The sequence below is a fragment of the Bubalus bubalis genome, chromosome 8 (genome assembly GCF_019923935.1).
Source record: "Bubalus bubalis isolate 160015118507 breed Murrah chromosome 8, NDDB_SH_1, whole genome shotgun sequence".
NCBI classification, from domain to species: Eukaryota; Metazoa; Chordata; class Mammalia; order Artiodactyla; family Bovidae; genus Bubalus; species Bubalus bubalis.
In genome coordinates, this window is record NC_059164.1 from 118,630,158 (window position 1) to 118,647,292 (window position 17,135).

Sequence of the window (17,135 nt, forward strand, 5' to 3'; positions counted from 1 at the left end):
GAAGAGCTGACTCATTTGAAAAGACCCTGATGCTGGGAAAGATTGAGGGCAGGAGAAGCAGGGGACGACAGAGGATGAGATGGTTGGATGGCATCACCGACTCAATGGACATGAGTTTGGATAAACCCCAGGAGCTGGCGATGGACAGGGAGGCCTGGCGGGCTGCAGTTCATGGGGTTGCAAAGGGTCTGACACGACTGAGTGACTGAACTGAACTGAGCTGAGCTGCGGATAGTCAGTTGAGATTATCCAGCTTGAGGAGCAGAAAGAAAGAGAGAATGATGAAAAATGAACAGAGCTGGTGAGGCATCATCAAATGTGCCAATATACACATAACAGAAGTCTCAGATGGAGGAGAAAGAGAGGGGGCAGAAAGAATACTTAAACAAATAATGACCCAAACTCCCCAAATTTGATAAAAACTATAAATCCAGACATCTATAAGCTTGAGAAATTCCAAGTAGGACAAACTCAAAGAGAGCCTCGTCAGCATCAAACTGACAAAAGCCAAAGTAAGGATCCTGGAAGCACAAGAGAAGCAGTTCATCCCATACAATGGATCCTCAACAATGTCAACAGCTAATTTTCATCAGAAACTGTGGAGACCACAGGCCGTGAGATGACATATTCAAAATCCTGAAGGAAAGACTGTCAGTCAAGAATTCTATACCCAGCAAAGCTATCTTCAAAATTAAGACAAACAAAAACAGAGAATCCACTGCTTGTAGATGTTCCCTAAAATAAATATTAAAGGGAGTGTGTCAGACGAAAACAAAAGGAAACTAGACAAAAATCATCCCAATGAAGAAATGACGAGCGCAGTACAAGGTAACTGTGAGCAATGTAAACGACAGAACATGCGTATTTTGTGTTTCTAACTTTTTTGCTCCCAAATTAAAAGCAACTACACAAGGCAATAATTATGAACCCATTTTGAAAGATAGATATTGTATAAAAATATAATTTGTGTAACAATCAGTCCTTCCAAAGAATATTTAGGATTGATTTCCTTTAGGATTGACTGGTTTGATCTCCTTGCAGTCCAAGGGACTTTCAAGAGTCCTCTCAAACACCACAGTTCAAAAGCATCAGTTCTTTGGTGCTCAGCCTTCTTTATGGTCCAACTCTCATATCCATACATGAATACTGGAAAAACCAAAGCTTTGGCTAGATGGAACTTTGTTGGCAAAGTAATGTTTCTGCTTTTTAATAGGCTGTCTAGGTTGGTCATAGCTTTTCTTCAAGCAGCAGGAGTCTTTTAATTTCATGGCTGCAGTCACCATCTGCAGTGGTTTTGGAGCCCAAGAAGATAAATTCTGTCACTGTTTCCATTGTTTCCTCATTTATTTACTATGAAGTGATGGGACTGGATACCATGATCTTAGCTTATAGAATGTTGAGCTTTAAGGCAGCTTTTTCACTCTCATCTTTCACTTTCATCAAGAGGCTCTTTAATTCCTCTTCACTTTCTGCCACAAGGGTGGTATCATCTGCATATCTGAAGCTACTGATATTTCTCCTGGCAATCTCGATTTCAGCTTGTGCTTCATCTAGTTTGGCATTTCACATGATGTACTGTGCATATAAGTTAGATAAGCAGGCTGATTATATAGAGACTTGAAGTACTCCTTTCCTAGTCTGGAACCAGTCTGTTGTTCCATGTCCAGTTCTAACTGTTGCTTCTTGACTAGCATACAGATTTCTTAGGAGGCAGGTAAGGTGGCCTAGTATTCCCATCTCTTTAAGAATTTTCCATGGTTTGTTGTGATCCACACAGTCAAAGGCTTTAGTGTAGTCAATGAAGCAGAAGTAGATGTTTTTCTGGAATTCTCTTGCTTTTTCTATGAATCAATGGATGTTGGCAATTTGATCTCTAGTTCCTCTGCCTTTTTAAATTCAGCTTGAACATCAGTGAGTTCTTGGTTCACACACTGTTGAAGCCTAGCCTGGGGAACTTTGAGCATTACTTTGCTAGCATGTGAAATGAGTGCAGTTGTATGATATTTTGAACATTCTTTGACATTGCCCTTCTTTGGAACTGGAGATAGAAGACATATATACTATCTAATCAGTAACTGCATTAATGTAAATGGGCTAAATATTCCAAGTAGAAGTCAGAGAGCTTCTTAGAATAGATTTAAAAAGCATGATTCAAAAATATGCTATGGGAAACATAGTTTATCTCTACAGACAAAGACAGCTGAAATTAAAAGGATTATATAAAGAAATCTCATTAAATAGTAACAACAACAACAAAAAGAACAGGAATGTGTAACTAACATTAGATGCAATCACCTTTAAGACAACAGCTGTTACTAGAGACCGTGGGCAAGCTACCAAGAATGTGCAACAGTTATAAATATCAGTTCAGTTCAGTTCAGTCGCTCAGTTGTGTCCGAGTCTTTGCGACCCCATGAACTGCAGCACGCCAGGCCTTCCTGTCCATCACCAAGTCCCAGAGTTCACTCAAACTCATGTCCATTGAGTCGGTGATGCCATCCAACCATCTCATCCTCTACCATCCCCTTCTCCTCCTGCCCCCAATCCCTCCCAGCATCAGAGTCTTTTCCAATGAGTCAACTCTTCGCATGAGGTGGCCAAAGTACTGGAGTTTCAGCTTCAGCATCATTCCCTCCAAAGAAATCCCAGGGCTGATCTCCTTCAGAATGGACTGGTTGGATCTCCTTGCAGTCCAAGGGACTCTCAAGAGTCTTCTCCAACACCACAATTCAAAAGCATCAATTCTTTGGTGCTCAGCTTTCTTCACAGTCCAACTCTCACATCCATACATGACTACTGGAAAAACCACAGCCTTGACTAGATGGACCTTTGTTGGCAAAGTAATGTCTCTGCTTTTCAATATGCTATCTAGGTCGGTCATAACTTTCCTTCCAAGGAGTAAGCGTCTTTTAATTTCATGGCTGCAGTCACCATCTGTAGTGATTTTGGAGCCCAGAAAGATAAAGTCTGACACTGTTTCCACTGTTTCCCCATCTATTTCCCATGAAGTGATGGGACCAGATGCCATGATCTTCGTTTTCTAAATGTTGAGCTTTAAGGCAACTTTTTCACTCTCCTCTTTCACTTTCATCAAGAGGCTTTTGAGTTCCTCTTCACTTTCTGCCATAAGGGTGGTGTCATCTGCATATCTGAGGTTATTGATATTTCTCCTGGCAATCTTGATTCAAGCTTGTGCTTCTTCCAGCCCAGCGTTTCTCATGTTACAAATATATATGCACCTAAAAATGAAGCTCCTGTATACAAAAAGAAGGACTATCAGAATTGAAGAATAGACAACGATAGCTGGACATTTCAATACTGTACTTTCAATAATGGATAGAGAAAATAAAGACAAGATGAACAAGAAAACAGAGGACTTGGACAATATTCCACCCAACTAGACCTAACAGACAATACAGAACATGCCACACCACAGAGCAGATTACACTTTCTTTACAAATGCCCAGGAAGGTTCTCACAGACAAACTTTTAAGCCATAAAACAAGTATAAAGCTACTAAATATGACCCAGAAATCCCACTCCAGGCGAACCCAAAAGAATTGAAAACATATGTTGTCACAAAGATGTGTACTGAGGATTCACAACAATATTATTCATCATGGCCAAAAATGGAACAATCAAAAGTCCACCAAATAATAAATCAGTTCTGTTCAGTTCAGTTGCTCAGTCATGTCTGACTCTTTGCAAAGGCATGGAGTGCAGCATTCCAGGCTTCCCTGTCCATCATCAGCTCCCAAATCTTGATCAAACTCATGTCCATTGAGTCGGTGATGCCATCCAACCATCTCATCCTCCATCACCCCCTTCTCCTCCTGCCTTCAATCTTTCCCAGCATCAGGGTCTTTTCCAATGAGTCAGTTCTTCACATCAAGTGGCCAAAGTATTGGAGTTTCAGCTTCAGCATCAGTGCTTCCAATAATGAATATTCAGGACTGATTTCCTTTAGGATGGACTGGTTAGATCTCTTTGCAGTCCAAGGGACTCTCAAGAGTCTTCTCCAACACCACAGTTCAAAAGCATCAATTCTTCAGTGCTCAGCTTTCTTTATAGTCCAACTCTCACATCCATACATGACTACTGGAAAAACCATAGCTTTGTCTAGATAGACCTTTGTTGGCAATGTAATGTCTCTGCTTTTTAATATGCTGTCTAGGTTGGTCATAGCTTTTCTTCCAAGGAGCAAGGGTCTTTTAATTTCATGGCTGCAGTCACTGTCTTCAGTGATTTTGGAGCCCAAGAAAATAAAGTCTGTCACTGTTTCCATTGTTTCCCCATCTGTTTCCAATGAAGTGATGGGACTGTGTGCCATGATCTTAGTTTTCTGAATGCTGAGTTTTAAGCCAACTTTTTCACTCTCCTCTTTTACTTTCATCAAGAGGCTCTTTAGTTCTTCCTTGTTTCTGCCATAAGGGTGGTGTTATCTGCATATCTGAGGTTATTGGTATTTCTCCCAGCAGTCTAGATTCCAGCTTGTGCTTCATTCAGCCCAGCGTTTCACTTGATCTACTCTGCATATAAGTTAAATAAGCAAGGTGACAATATACAGCCTTGATGTACTCCTTTCTCAGTTTGGAACCAGTTCATTGTTCCATCTCTGGTTCTAACTGTTGCTTCTTGACTAGCATACAGATTTCTGAGGAGGCAGGTAAGGTGGTCTAGTATTCCCATCTCTTTAAGAATTTTCCATGGTTTGTTGTGATCCACTCAGTCAAAGGCTTTGGTGTAGTCAATAAAGCAGAAGCAGATGTTTTTCTAGAATTCTCTTGCTTTTTCCATGATCCAAAGGATGTTGGCTAATTGATCTTTGGTTCCTCTGCCTTTTCTAAATCCAACTTGTACATCTGGAAGTTCTCAGTTCATGTACTGTTGAAGCCTCATTTGGAGAATTTTGAGCATTACTTTTGTTAGCGTGTGAGATGAGTGCAATTGTGCGGTAGTTTGAACCTTCTTTGGCATTGCCTTTCTTTGGGATTGGAATGAAAACTGACCTTTTCCAGTCTTGTGGCCACTGCTGAGTTTTCCAGATTTGCTGGCATATTGAGTACAACACTTTCACAGCTGACGAATGGATAAACAAAATACAGTATATCCAGGCAACAGAATATTGTTCAGCCTTAAAAGTGAGCACAGAACTGATACATTCCACAGAATGAACACAGCTTGAAAACGTGATGCCAAGGGGAAGAAGCCAGACACAAAACGGCCATGTTTGCATGAACTCATCTGTATGAAATCTCGAAAACAGTCAAATCCATTAAGAGAGAAACTAGATCAGGGTAGCCAGGAGCACCGGGGCGGGGAGATGGAGCGAGGACTGAGTTGTCACTGAAGTTTAGTTTCTGACATTGGACAGTGGTGATGAACATCTGAACACACTAAAAACTGCTAAGCTATACACCTCCAAAGGGTTCACGTGTGGCCTGTCAGTTCTATCACAATAATGAAATTCTATCACGATGATAAAAAAAGTGACCTGCCACGTGTTTTTGACACTGCACCAAAAAAACAAAAACAAAAAACACACGCAGAAGCGCAAGCTCCACAGAGTTAGAAAAGCTCTAGGAACCCAGCCTCTTTCTAAATGTTCAGGGAAACTAAGTTCACATTTTAAAAGGGCAAAAAGAGAAAGACTATAGGCATCAGATCCCGTAACAAGTTGCCAGGAGGCAAGAAAGAAAAGAAGGCACAGTGGCGTCACTGCCAGCAACGGGAAAGCAGGCGGCACGCAGCGACGGAGGGCAGCGACTCGGCTCCTGTGGGCTCGGGCGTCAACGCGGGTCCCGGGGAGACTGCAGCTCAGACTCACCGAGAGACCCGGCCCCCGGGTGGATAGATACAGCCATGCACACAGGTGGGATGCCAAGTGCGCAAGTGCAGAGGGCGAGACACAGGCAAGGGGCACTGCTCTCAGCACCAGCAGCTGGGGAGCTGCCAAGCAGGGGTCCAAGTTCAGCCCACTGACCTGCGGGAGCCGCCCGCCCCGCCCCGCGCAGCCCGGGCACTGCGGCCGCACTCGCGTCGGGCCTCCTCTGCTGCCCGTGCTGGCTTCCTGCGTTCTGCTCCGTTTCATTAGGGGATTTCTTCTCATTCTCTTTTAAGGAAATGTGACATTGTGTTAGATTCTTACTTTTTGCATTTTTGTTTCTTGCTTTTAACATACAGCTCAATATATCAGGAGATTCTTGCCAGGAAGTAAATCCAAAGTTGTTTTTATGACAGCAAATTACGTGCCAACGAGTGACATCTACATGCTGAATTTTAATGAAGTGTCAGAAGTGAAATGCATTTTTTAAAAATTTAATACATGAGAGAACAATGTATCCACTCATGAAACAATGTTGCCAGCAGGAGACAAGAGTAGTGAATAAACGTGAACATCTTCTGTTCTCTCATGTGTGTATTTATGTTACACAATTAAGCCCCATTTCCCTTCTTCAAAAGGAAGGCTCCTGACAGCCCTGCCAGCTGCCGCCTTCGCTGGGACCAGGCCTGTGTTTCTGGGCGTGGCGGTGAAGAAGGGGCAGGGGAGACACACCGTCCACTCTGCCCGACGTGGCTGAGCCCACAGGATGGCAGGGAGTTTGCATCCTGAGGTCTTCCACGCGAGAGGGTGAAAACAGGATGCCACCAACCCCCCACAAAGAGGAGGATGAGTTTCCCCAGGAACCAGCATCACACCGTGCAAGAACTGCAGGTCTGACCTGCAGAAGCTGAGCCTCACACCCAAGGGAGATGGGAGTCTGGACAGGAGTCTACCCCTAAGGCCTGGGGCCGCCACCTCAGCGGGCTGGCCCAGGAGGGGAGAGGCATGGAGGGCAGAGAGCTACAGCGTTAGCGGGCAGACGGGTCCAGAGAGAAACACAAGATTGTTTCCAGAAAGTGCTAGGATATGCAGTTCAGGAGACCACAAGTGTCCCCACGATGTTGCTTTTCAACCAAGCCTGTGAAACTTTATTTCACGTCTACACCTCCTGGCTCACCGGGGAAGTCCCCCAGTGCCTTGGAGACACAAGGAAATGAATTTGCCACCAGGTACAGCAGCTGGGCCCATCCAGGCACCCCAACACGCCCTCTGGTGGCCCAGCAGCAGAAACCAAAATGCTGTCCCCGCCAGGACCCCAAGCCCAGCAGAACTGCTCCAGCTTCTGTGGGAGGCACCCATGTGGCTCCCAAGACACTGAGCGTAACCTGCTTGGGACTGGCCGGTGGAAGCTAACTTAATAACAGGGTGCTCTCTGCTTTATTTAAAATGCATAACCAACAAGGACCTACTATAAAGCACAGGGAACTCTGCTCAGTGTTAAGTGTCAGTCTGGATGGAAGGAGGGTTTCACGGAGAATGGATCATGTATATGTCTGGCTGAATCCCTTTGCCATTTACCTGAAATTGTTACAATATTGGTAATCGGCTACACCTCAACACAAAATTGTTGTTCAGTTGCTCAGTCGTGCCTGACTCTGTGACCCCATTGACTGCAGCACACCAGGCTTCCCTGTCCTTCATTATCTCCCAGAGTTTGTTCAGACTCATGTCCACTGAGCTGGTGATACCATCCAACCATCTCATCCTCTGTCGTCCCCTTCTTCTCCCGCCTTCAATCTTTCCCAGGGTCTTTTCCAATGAGTCAGCTCTTTGCGTCAGATGGCCAAAATACTGGAGCTTCAGCTTCAACATCAGTCCCTCCAAAGACTATTCAGGATTGATTTCCTTTAGGACTGACTGGTTTGATGTCCCTGCAGTCCAAGGGGCTCTCAAGAGTCTTTTCCAACACCACAGTTCAAAAGCATCAATTCTTTGGTGCTCAGCTTTCTTCATAGTCCAACTCTCACATCCATACATGACCACTGGAAAAACCATAGCTTTGACTAGACAGACCTTTGTCAGCAAAGTGGTCTTTACTTTTTAATATGCTATGTAGGTTGGTCATAGCTTTTCTTTCAAGGAGCAAGCGTCTTTTAATTTCATGGCTGCAGTCACCATCTGCAGTGATTTTGGAGCCCAAGAAAATATAAAGCTTAAAAAACCAGGTGTGTTCTGGGGGAGGGGGAGGAATTCCACAGAGGGAATGGGTGTCCAAGGAGGGTTGAGTTGGGCTCAGGGAAGGACGTGGGTTTTGTTCCAGGCCTGAGGGCGCATCCTGCCTGTCCCGTCACTGGCGGTCTAGACAGGCTCCCCTGAGGCACGGACATCCTCACCTGTCAGTGAGTTGACCTGCATCACCACCGTCACCACCGATGTAAGGAAAGAGCTAGAGCATACCTGTGTCCTGTGAGAAATGGCTGCCCTTCTGGCATTAGAGTCGATGCACAGAGCTAACCACCTCAGCAGAAACTCTGCAATAATTCCCACTAGAAAAGAAATAGGTGGGTATGAACTGGTTGATTCATGCACGCTAAGTCACTTCAGTCGTGTTCAACTCTTTGCGACCCCATGGACTGTAGCCCAGCAGGCTCTTCTGTCCATGGAACTTTCCAGGCAAGAACACTGGAGTGGGTTGGCATGCCCTCCTCCAGGGGATCTTCCTGACCCAGGGATCGAACCTGCGTCTCCTACATTGGCAGGTGGGGATCCCCTGGAGAAAGGATAGGCTACCCACTCCAGTATTCTTGGGCTTCCCTGGTGACGGTAAAGAATCTGCCTGCAATGCGGAGACCTGGGTTTGATCCCTAGGTTGGGAAGATCCCCTGGAGAAAGGAACAGACCCACTCCAGTATTCTTGCCTGGAGAATTCAATGGACAGAGGAGCCTGGCAAGAGTACTGGAGTGGGGTGCCATTGCCTTCTCCGGTGAACTGGGTAAAAGGTCCATAAATCAGGACACAGCATCAAATGAATAATAGCCAACATTTGGAAATACTTTTATAACAGGTTTAGAGTACTTTACTTGATGTCATCGTTTGACCTTCATGATGGCCCTGTTTGACGTCCACATTCACTCAATGAAGAAGCTGCACCTCTAAGAGCTTTGGTAAGTCCCCCACCACCACCACCCCCCCCCCCGCCCCTCACCGGCCACATTGCTGCTTGGAGACAGTCAATTACAAAACGAAATGTGCTCTTACTGTAAGATCTGGTATTTACCCAAAGGAGCTGAAAAGTCCTGTCCGCACAAAACCCTGCACATGGACATGTACAGCAGCTCTGTTCAGCACTGCCAGTGGTTGGGAGCAATCAAGACGTCTTTCAGTGGGTCAGCTGAGAAACTGGTCCATTCAGACAGCTGACTGTCATTCAGCGCTAAAAATAAGTGAGCTATTAAGCCATCGAAAGTCATGGAAGGAACTTCAAAGCACAGGCCTAGGTGAAACAAGCCAGTCTGAAAAGGTTACGCACTGCTTGATCCCAGCTAACTGACGTTCTGGAAACAGCAGTGGGAAGGGGAGTGGCTGTCAGGACTCGGGGAGTGGGGGAAATGACCAGGCTCACATGGGGCCCTTAGGGCAGCGAGCTTTTCCCACCCAGACCCGGAACGGTGCTGCATGACATCACACGCCTGTCAAACCCACAGAACGTGCAGGACAAAGTTAACCCTAGAGTGAGCCATGGGCATGCACTGATCATAAATACCGACGCCCAGTGCCAATCCAGGTGCCACCCCAAGGTCAGAGAGCCTTTCCTGGGGCAGGTATGCAAGCTCTACTCATTCTGCTCAACCTTTCTGTAAATCTAAAACTGCTCTCAACAAGGACATCTACGCATTTAAAAATGTGCTTCCCTGTCTGTTTTGCCTCCTCCATAAAGCACCCTCCGTGTGTCTCAAGTTCCCTCTGGAAGGAGCCCAGAGTCTGAGCCCGCAATCAGACTGCGATGGGAAGGGTGCTGGACGCGGGTGTGGACACATCCTGACCCAGCTGAGACACGGAGCCCCGCAGCCTGCTCTGCAGGGGAAGGGCACCCGTCCTCTCGTGAGGAACCTTGACCCCCAGGTGGTGGTCCTGCGGCCTGCAGACCCTCCCAGAACACAGCATCTCGCCCGCATCTGGATGGTTGCGGCGGTCCCAGATGGTGAGGCCTGGCCATGAGAGCAGAGCATGCGGAAGAATTGTGTGCATGCCACTCTGCAGCAGCAGGAACACCTGTGGGCATGGAGCCGGGGCGTGAGACAAGGGGGATGGATGGAAATGGGCCAGGCAGGCCTGCCAACCCGGGCCCAGAGCGTGGCTCTCCGCCACTGGCCCACACACACGGGACACGGGGCCTCCGTGAAGTGAGCTGGACACGCCGCAGCCTCCTCATCCCATGACAGGCTCACAGTATGCCAACGCTCCAGAAGGCCTGGGGTCACGAGGAATAAGTCCATGGGCCCGGCGTCCTCTGAGAGCTCAGGAGAGGCCCTGCACGTCAGGAATGCACTGGGCGCTGTGTGCCTCCATCCGGGACTGCTGGGGGCACCGCTTGGGGGAGGCATGGCCCGGGCGGGGGCACTCAGCACTGAGGGGAAGGCATGAGGCCACCACGGAGCGCTGACCATGAGAGAGGGACTGCAGAGATCTGGGGCCTCGTAGCCACTGCAGTCTTCCCAGAGTGGACTGGACAGCCTTCCGCCAGCGCCCAGGGCCTGCCTGGCAGGAGAGCCCTGCATCCACCGAGGCAGCAGGACAGTCACGTCCCCTCCTATACTTTCCAGACGGAGGAATTTCAACTCACAGATCAGAGCCCGGGAATGGCGGGGTTGGGGCAGGGGCGGAGGCCCTGAAATGGTGGGGTTGGGGTGGGGGCCCTGGAGGAAAGGCCCTGCTACACAAGCCAATGCTCATCCTTCCGTCTGCCCCCAGGCCCCCCTGAAGGGAGGCCTCTGACCAGGAAAGGACATCAGCAGATTCTCCAGTGATCGCTGGACCGGCCCGCAGCTGATACTAACACCAGAAGACCCTGAACTTCACAGTGTCCACCAGACACCCTGGGGCTTAAAGGCCAGTGATCAAAGCCGTCCTGGGCTTGCTCCCTGGTCTGGAATGCATGGACTCGGTAGCTAGCTCGGTAGCAATAGGATGCCCCCTATTCCCTGACCTGTGGGGTGAGGGTCGTCGAGGTGGAAGGGCACCCACACTGCCCCACTCAGCACCACCCACCACGACTTCCACTGACAAGCTCACAGACCAAAGGCAGCAGCCAATCCAAAGGGGGTTGGCAGGGGCTGGGGCTGCCATCATGGAGGGCTGATGGCCCCCAACACACACGCCGTCTGCAGACCGTGGGCCCTGGGGTCAGCGGCTGCAGCTCCAGGATGGGACCCACCTTGGGCCCGGCGGCTGCTGCTAAGGGTGGTGGTGACCAGAGGTGACCCGCTCTCCATTTGCCAGCCCAGCGACTGCCTCCTGCCAGCACTCCAGCCCCCGGCATCCTCCGGGGCTTGGGGTCTCATCACCTTTGTTCCCTCGAGACTCATGCAGGGGACATGGGGCCACCGAGGGCACGGGGCTGCAGGCCCCCATGGGCCCATGCGCACAGTCCATAGCCTGGGCTCACATCTACAGGTAAGGAGCCTGTGCCGAGGGTCGGCAGCAGACAGGACGCCGTGGAGCCTGGGCGGCCGCGGCAGCTGAACCTACAGTGCAGACCCCTGGGGTCTGGGCGTGAATGCATGACACCTTTGGAGAAGACTCCCCTCCTCTGTAGGAGCTGCTCTCGCCCGATCCTGGGCCTCAGCCAAGGCCACGCGCACCTGACCACTGGCCCCGAGGAGCCAGGCGGCGGGGCTGAGACACTGGGACTGGGGCTTCAGAAGTGTGGTCATCTTCTTGGGCACGTGGCCAGCCCTCCACTGACCCACGGCATCAGCCACAGCTGCCGGGAGGGACCCAGGCCACCTCTCCCTGCCCGCCGCTGGCTGGCTGACCCGCTCTTTGTTTAAGGCCTCAGCACCGGGAGGATGCGGATGGGCCGGGCCCACCCACCTGTGCGGGAGAGCTTCTGCAGGGTGGCCGTCAGGTGCTGCAGGACCCCCGGCGACACTTCATAGCGGAGCGTGTCCATGGCCGGAAACTCCTGACACCGTCCGAACACTCCGTCTGCGAGAAGGGAGGCAGAGAAGAGAGACCATGAGGGGGGTGACAGACAGATGGCTGGACAGCCCTGGCCGAGCCCGAGGCACAGCTCCGAGCAGCTGCCAGGATCAGAAACCCTCGGAAAGGAACGAGTGTGTGGTGCGTTAGCCGCTCAGTCGTGTCTGACTGTTTGTGACCCCATGGGGTGTTGCCTGCTAGGCTCCTCTGTCCATGGGACTTTCCAGGCAAGAATACTGCAGTGGGTTGCCATTCCTTTCTCCAGGGGATCCTCCCGGCCCAGGGATCAAACCCGGGTCTCCTGCATTGCAGGCAGATTCTTTACCATCTGAGCCAGCAGGGAAGCCTAATGGAAAGGAATGGTTTTAAACAAAAAGCAGCTCATCGTGAAAACCACAAACGTAAAGGTGAGTCCAGGGCAGCGTGGCTTCCAGGCTGCCTTCCAGCTCATCCTCTCACCCCCACCCCCCGCCTTTCTGTCCTTTTCAGCCTGAGACCATCACACTTGTGATGTGAAGCTTTGCTTCTGACGGTCCAGTGACCATACAGTGGACAGCACTCAGGGCTGGTTTCCAGGGGAGAGACGGGACTGCCAGGGGCAGATGCGCTGGTTTGCTGGAGGTGCTGGCGGTGGGGCCACCAGGCCAGTGGGGCTGCTAATGGGGGCCTCCTGAGAACACGGCGGGGAAGGGGGGCTCTGGGAAGAGTGAGATATTAGTGGGGCCCCATTTATCCCACTCTGTCCCATTTGTCTGAAATGACAGACTCTGCTCCTCAACCTCTTTTCAAACCGCATCTTCTAATTAATTTAGGCCCTAATTAGCCCTTATTTGGGAATTGTTCCCTTTGAGACAAGCTTCCTGTGGGGGTTCAAGCATTCAAATCACTGCCTTGGGTACAAAAGGCTAATTCAGGGCCCAGGGCCTCACATGGTGCATCTGTGCCGGCTGCGGGCGAAGGCGCCTCCGTTGTTCACACGGTCTCACTGCAGGGACGCAGCAGAGGAGAGCCTTTCACACGCGGCCCGTTTGATTATCAGGAGCATGTTGCTGGCCGGGCTGGCGGGCAATAGCCAGTCGGGCGCTACACGCGCTTACGCCGAGATGCCCCACAGGAGCGGCAGAAAGTCATCTGAAGTATCGCAAGCCTCTCCTGGATTTCTGGGGCCTCTGCCAAGCCCGGAGGATCCAGGCGGCAACCTGCCCAGCTGCCCGACTGGCCGTGGAGCTCAACCTTCTGCCTCCCTCTCGGACTGGGCCACTGCCCCTCCTCTGAATGCTGCTAAAACCACCCTGCCTGCCACCAGTGGCTGGGGCCCCGCTGTCCCTGAGGGAGGGTCTCCACCGTCGCCGGCAGGGTGGACAGTCTGCGCGGCCGGGACTCAGACAGTGCGTGGCCGGGACTCAGACGGTGCATGCCCGGGACTCAGACGGTGCGCGGCCGGGACTCAGACGGTGCGCGGCTGGGACTCAGATGGTGCGCGCCCGTGTCCTCTGCTTCTGGAACCCCAGTCAGTGCTGTGGGTGGCGTCGGGGAGGAGCAACGAGAGAGCACGTTCTTCAGAGCACACGGGGCTTCCACGTCATGCTCTGACCCCAAATACCCTGAAAGTAGGGACCTGAAGCAGCAATGGGATGCATCAGCCCCACACCTTACAGATGAGAAAGCCGACTGCAGGCGGGGGTCAGCAGGTCAGCCGCCAGCAGCTGAGCCCCCCAGGGCCCCAGGCCTCCAGGACCCACCTGAGACCCACAGGAAACACCCCACACGCAGGCTGGCACAGAGGGAAATGCGCAGAGACATTTCCTATGTGTTTTGGAACACCCCTTGTAAGTCACTTCCCGTCTGCAGTATAATGGAATCATTCTTTAAATTTGGTTTGTGGCGGACAGCGTTGTAAATATATTCTATGAGAAACATCAATTAGGTTTTCTTGAAACCTTTCTTTTAAATTTATATTTAGATATATACGTATATACACAGAGCGCGGGCGGCTGCAACGGTGCACAGAGCGCGGCCGAGAGGAGCTACCCCCGGGGCGGCGGCCAGGAAGGACTACCCCGCGTCCGAGGTCAGGGGCAGAAGCCAGGAGGACCCCATGCCTGAGGGGCGGCGGCCAAGAGGAGCTACCCCGCGTCCGAGGTCAGGGGCAGAAGCCAGGAGGACCCCATGCCTGAGGGGCGGCGGCCAAGAGGAGCTACCCCGCGTCCGAGGTCAGGGGCAGAAGCCAGGAGGACCCCATGCCTGAGGGGCGGCGGCCAAGAGGAGCTACCCCGCGTCCGAGGTCAGGGGCAGAAGCCAGGAGGACCCCATGCCTGAGGGGCGGCGGCCAAGAGGAGCTACCCCGAGTCCGAGGTCAGGTCGGGGCGGCGGCCGGAAGGAGCTACCCCATGTCCAAGGAGCCGTGGCTGCGCGGGCGCAGGAGGGCCTAGAGGAGCTATTCCACATTCAAGGTCAGGGGGGGAAACTGAAATGGGCTGGAATGGGTGAATTTAACTCAGATGACCATTATATCTACTACTGCAGGCAGGAATCCCTTAGAAGAAATGCAATAGCCATCATGGTCAACAAAAGAGTCCAAAATGCAGTACTTGGATGCAATCTCAGAAACGACAGAATGATCTCTGTTGGTTTCCAAGACAAACCATTCAATATCATAGTAATCCAAGTCTATGTCCCAACCAGTAACGCTGAAGAAGCTGAAGTTGAACGGTTCTATGAAGACCTACAAGACCTTTTAGAACTGATACCCAAAAAAGATGTCCTTGTCATTATAGGGGACTGGAATACAAAAGTAGGAAGTCAAGAAACACCTGGAGTAACAGGCAAATTTGGCCTTGGAGTACAGAATGAAGCAGGGCAAAGACTAATAGAGTTTTGCCAAGAAAATGCACTGGTCATAGCAAACACCCCCTGCCAACAACACAAGAGAAGACTCTACACATGGACATCACCAGATGGTCCACACCAAAATCAGATTGATTATATTCTTTGCAGCCAAAGATGGAGAAGCTCTATACAGTGAACAAAAAGAAGGCCAGGAGCTGACTGTGGCTCAGATCATGAACTCCTTATTGCCAAATTCAGACTTAAATAGAAGAAAGTAGGGAAAACCACTAGACCATTCAGGTATGACCTAAGTCACATCCCTTATGATTATACAGTGGAAGTGAGAAATAGGCCCTTAAGAGACTATACCTGATAGACAGAGTGCCTGATGAACTGTGGATGGAAGTTCGCGACATTGTACAGGAGACAGGGGTTAAGACTATCACCATGGAAAAGAAATGCAAAAAAGCAAAATGGCTGTCTGAGGAGGCCTTACAAATAGCTGTGAAAAGAAGAGAAGCGAAAAGAAAGGAGAAAAGGAAAGATATAAGCATCTGAATGCAGAGTTCCAAAGAATAGCAAGAAGAGATAAGAAAGCCTTCCTCAGGGATCAATGCAAAGAAAGAGAGGCAAACAACAGAATGGGAAAGACTAGAGATCTCTTCAAGAAAATTAGAGATACCAAGGGAATATTTCATGCAAAGATGGGCTCAATAAAGGACAGAAATGGTATGGACCTAACAGAAGCAGAAGATATTAAGAAGAGGTGGCAAGAATACACAGAAGAACTGTACAAAAAAGAGCTTCACGACCAGGATAATCACGACGGTGTAATCACTCACCTAGAGCCAGACATCCTGGAATGTGAAGTCAAGTGGGCCTTAGAAAGCATCACTACGAACAAAGCTAGTGGAAGTGATGGAATTCCAGTTGAGCTCTTTCAAATCCTGAAAGATGATGCTGTGAAAGTGCTGCACTCAATATGCCAGCAAATTTGGAAAACTCAGCAGTGGCCACAGGACTGGAAAAGGTCACTTTTCATTCCAACCCCAAAGAAAGGCAATGCCAAAGCATGCTCAAACTACTACACAATTGCACTCATCTCACACGCTAGTAAAGTAATGCTCAAAATTCTCCAAGCCAGGCTTCAGCAATACGTGAACCGTGAACTTCCAGATGTTCAAGCTGGTTTTAGAAAAGGCAGAGGAACCAGAGATCAAATTGCCAACATCCGCTGGATCATCAAAAAAGCAAGAGTTCCAGAAAAACATCTATTTCTGCTTTATTGACTATGCCAAAGGCTTTGACTGTGTGGATCACAATAAACTGTGGAAAATTCTTCAAGAGATGGGAATACCATACCACCTGACCTGCCTCTTGAGAAACCTATATGCAGGTCAGGAAGCAACAGTTAGAAGTGGACATGGAACAACAGACTGGTTCCAAATAGGAAAAGAAGTATGTCAAGGCTGTATATTGTCACCCTGCTTATTTAACTTATATGCAGAGTACATCATGAGAAACGCTGGACTGGAAGAAGCACAAGCTGGAATCAAGATTGCCAGGAGAAATATCAATAACCTCAGATACGCAGATGACACCACCCTTATGGCAGAAAGTGAAGAGGAACTAAAGAGCCTCTTGATGAAAGTGAAAGAGGACAGTGAAAAAGCTGACTTAAAACTCAACATTCAAAAAAGTAAGATCATGGCATCCGGTCCCATCACTTCATGGGAAATAGATGGAGAAACAATGGAAACAGTGACAGACTTTATTTTCTTGGGCTCCAAAATCACTGCAGATGGTGACTGCAGCCATGAAATTAAAAGACGCTTGTTCCTTGGAAGAAAAGCTATGACCAACCTAGACAGCGTATTAAAAAGCAGAGACATTTCTTTGCCAACAAAGGTCCATCTAGTCAAGGCTATGGTTTTTCCTGTGGTCATGTACGGATGTGAGAGTTGGACTGTGAAGAAAGCTGAGTGCCGAAGAATTGATGCTTTTGAACTGTGGTGCTGGAGAAGGCTCTTGAGAGTCCCTTGGACTGCAAGGAGATCCAACCAGTCCATTCTGAAGGAGATCAGCCCTGGGATTTCTTTGGAAGGAATGCTGCTAAAGCTGAAACTCCAGTACTTTGGCCACCTCATGCGAAGACTTGACTCATTGGAAAATACTCTGCTGCTGGGAGGGGTTGGGGGCAGGAGGAGAAGGGGACGCCAGAGGATGAGATGGCTGGATGGCGTCACTGACTCGATGGACGTGAGTCTGAGTGAACTGCGG

At 49.7% G+C, this 17,135-nt stretch overlaps 1 protein-coding gene across 1 annotated transcript in view; it reads right to left on the reverse strand.

Moving 5' to 3' along the window:
- Positions 1 to 17,135, reverse strand: part of PTPRN2 (protein tyrosine phosphatase receptor type N2) — a 611,408-nt gene that overhangs the window by 449,014 nt on the left and 145,259 nt on the right. Inside the window, exon 3 of the mRNA XM_025291953.3 lies at positions 11,919 to 12,032. Coding sequence (XP_025147738.2) covers positions 11,919 to 12,032 — 114 coding nt within the window. The remainder of the gene's footprint in view (positions 1 to 11,918; positions 12,033 to 17,135) is intronic.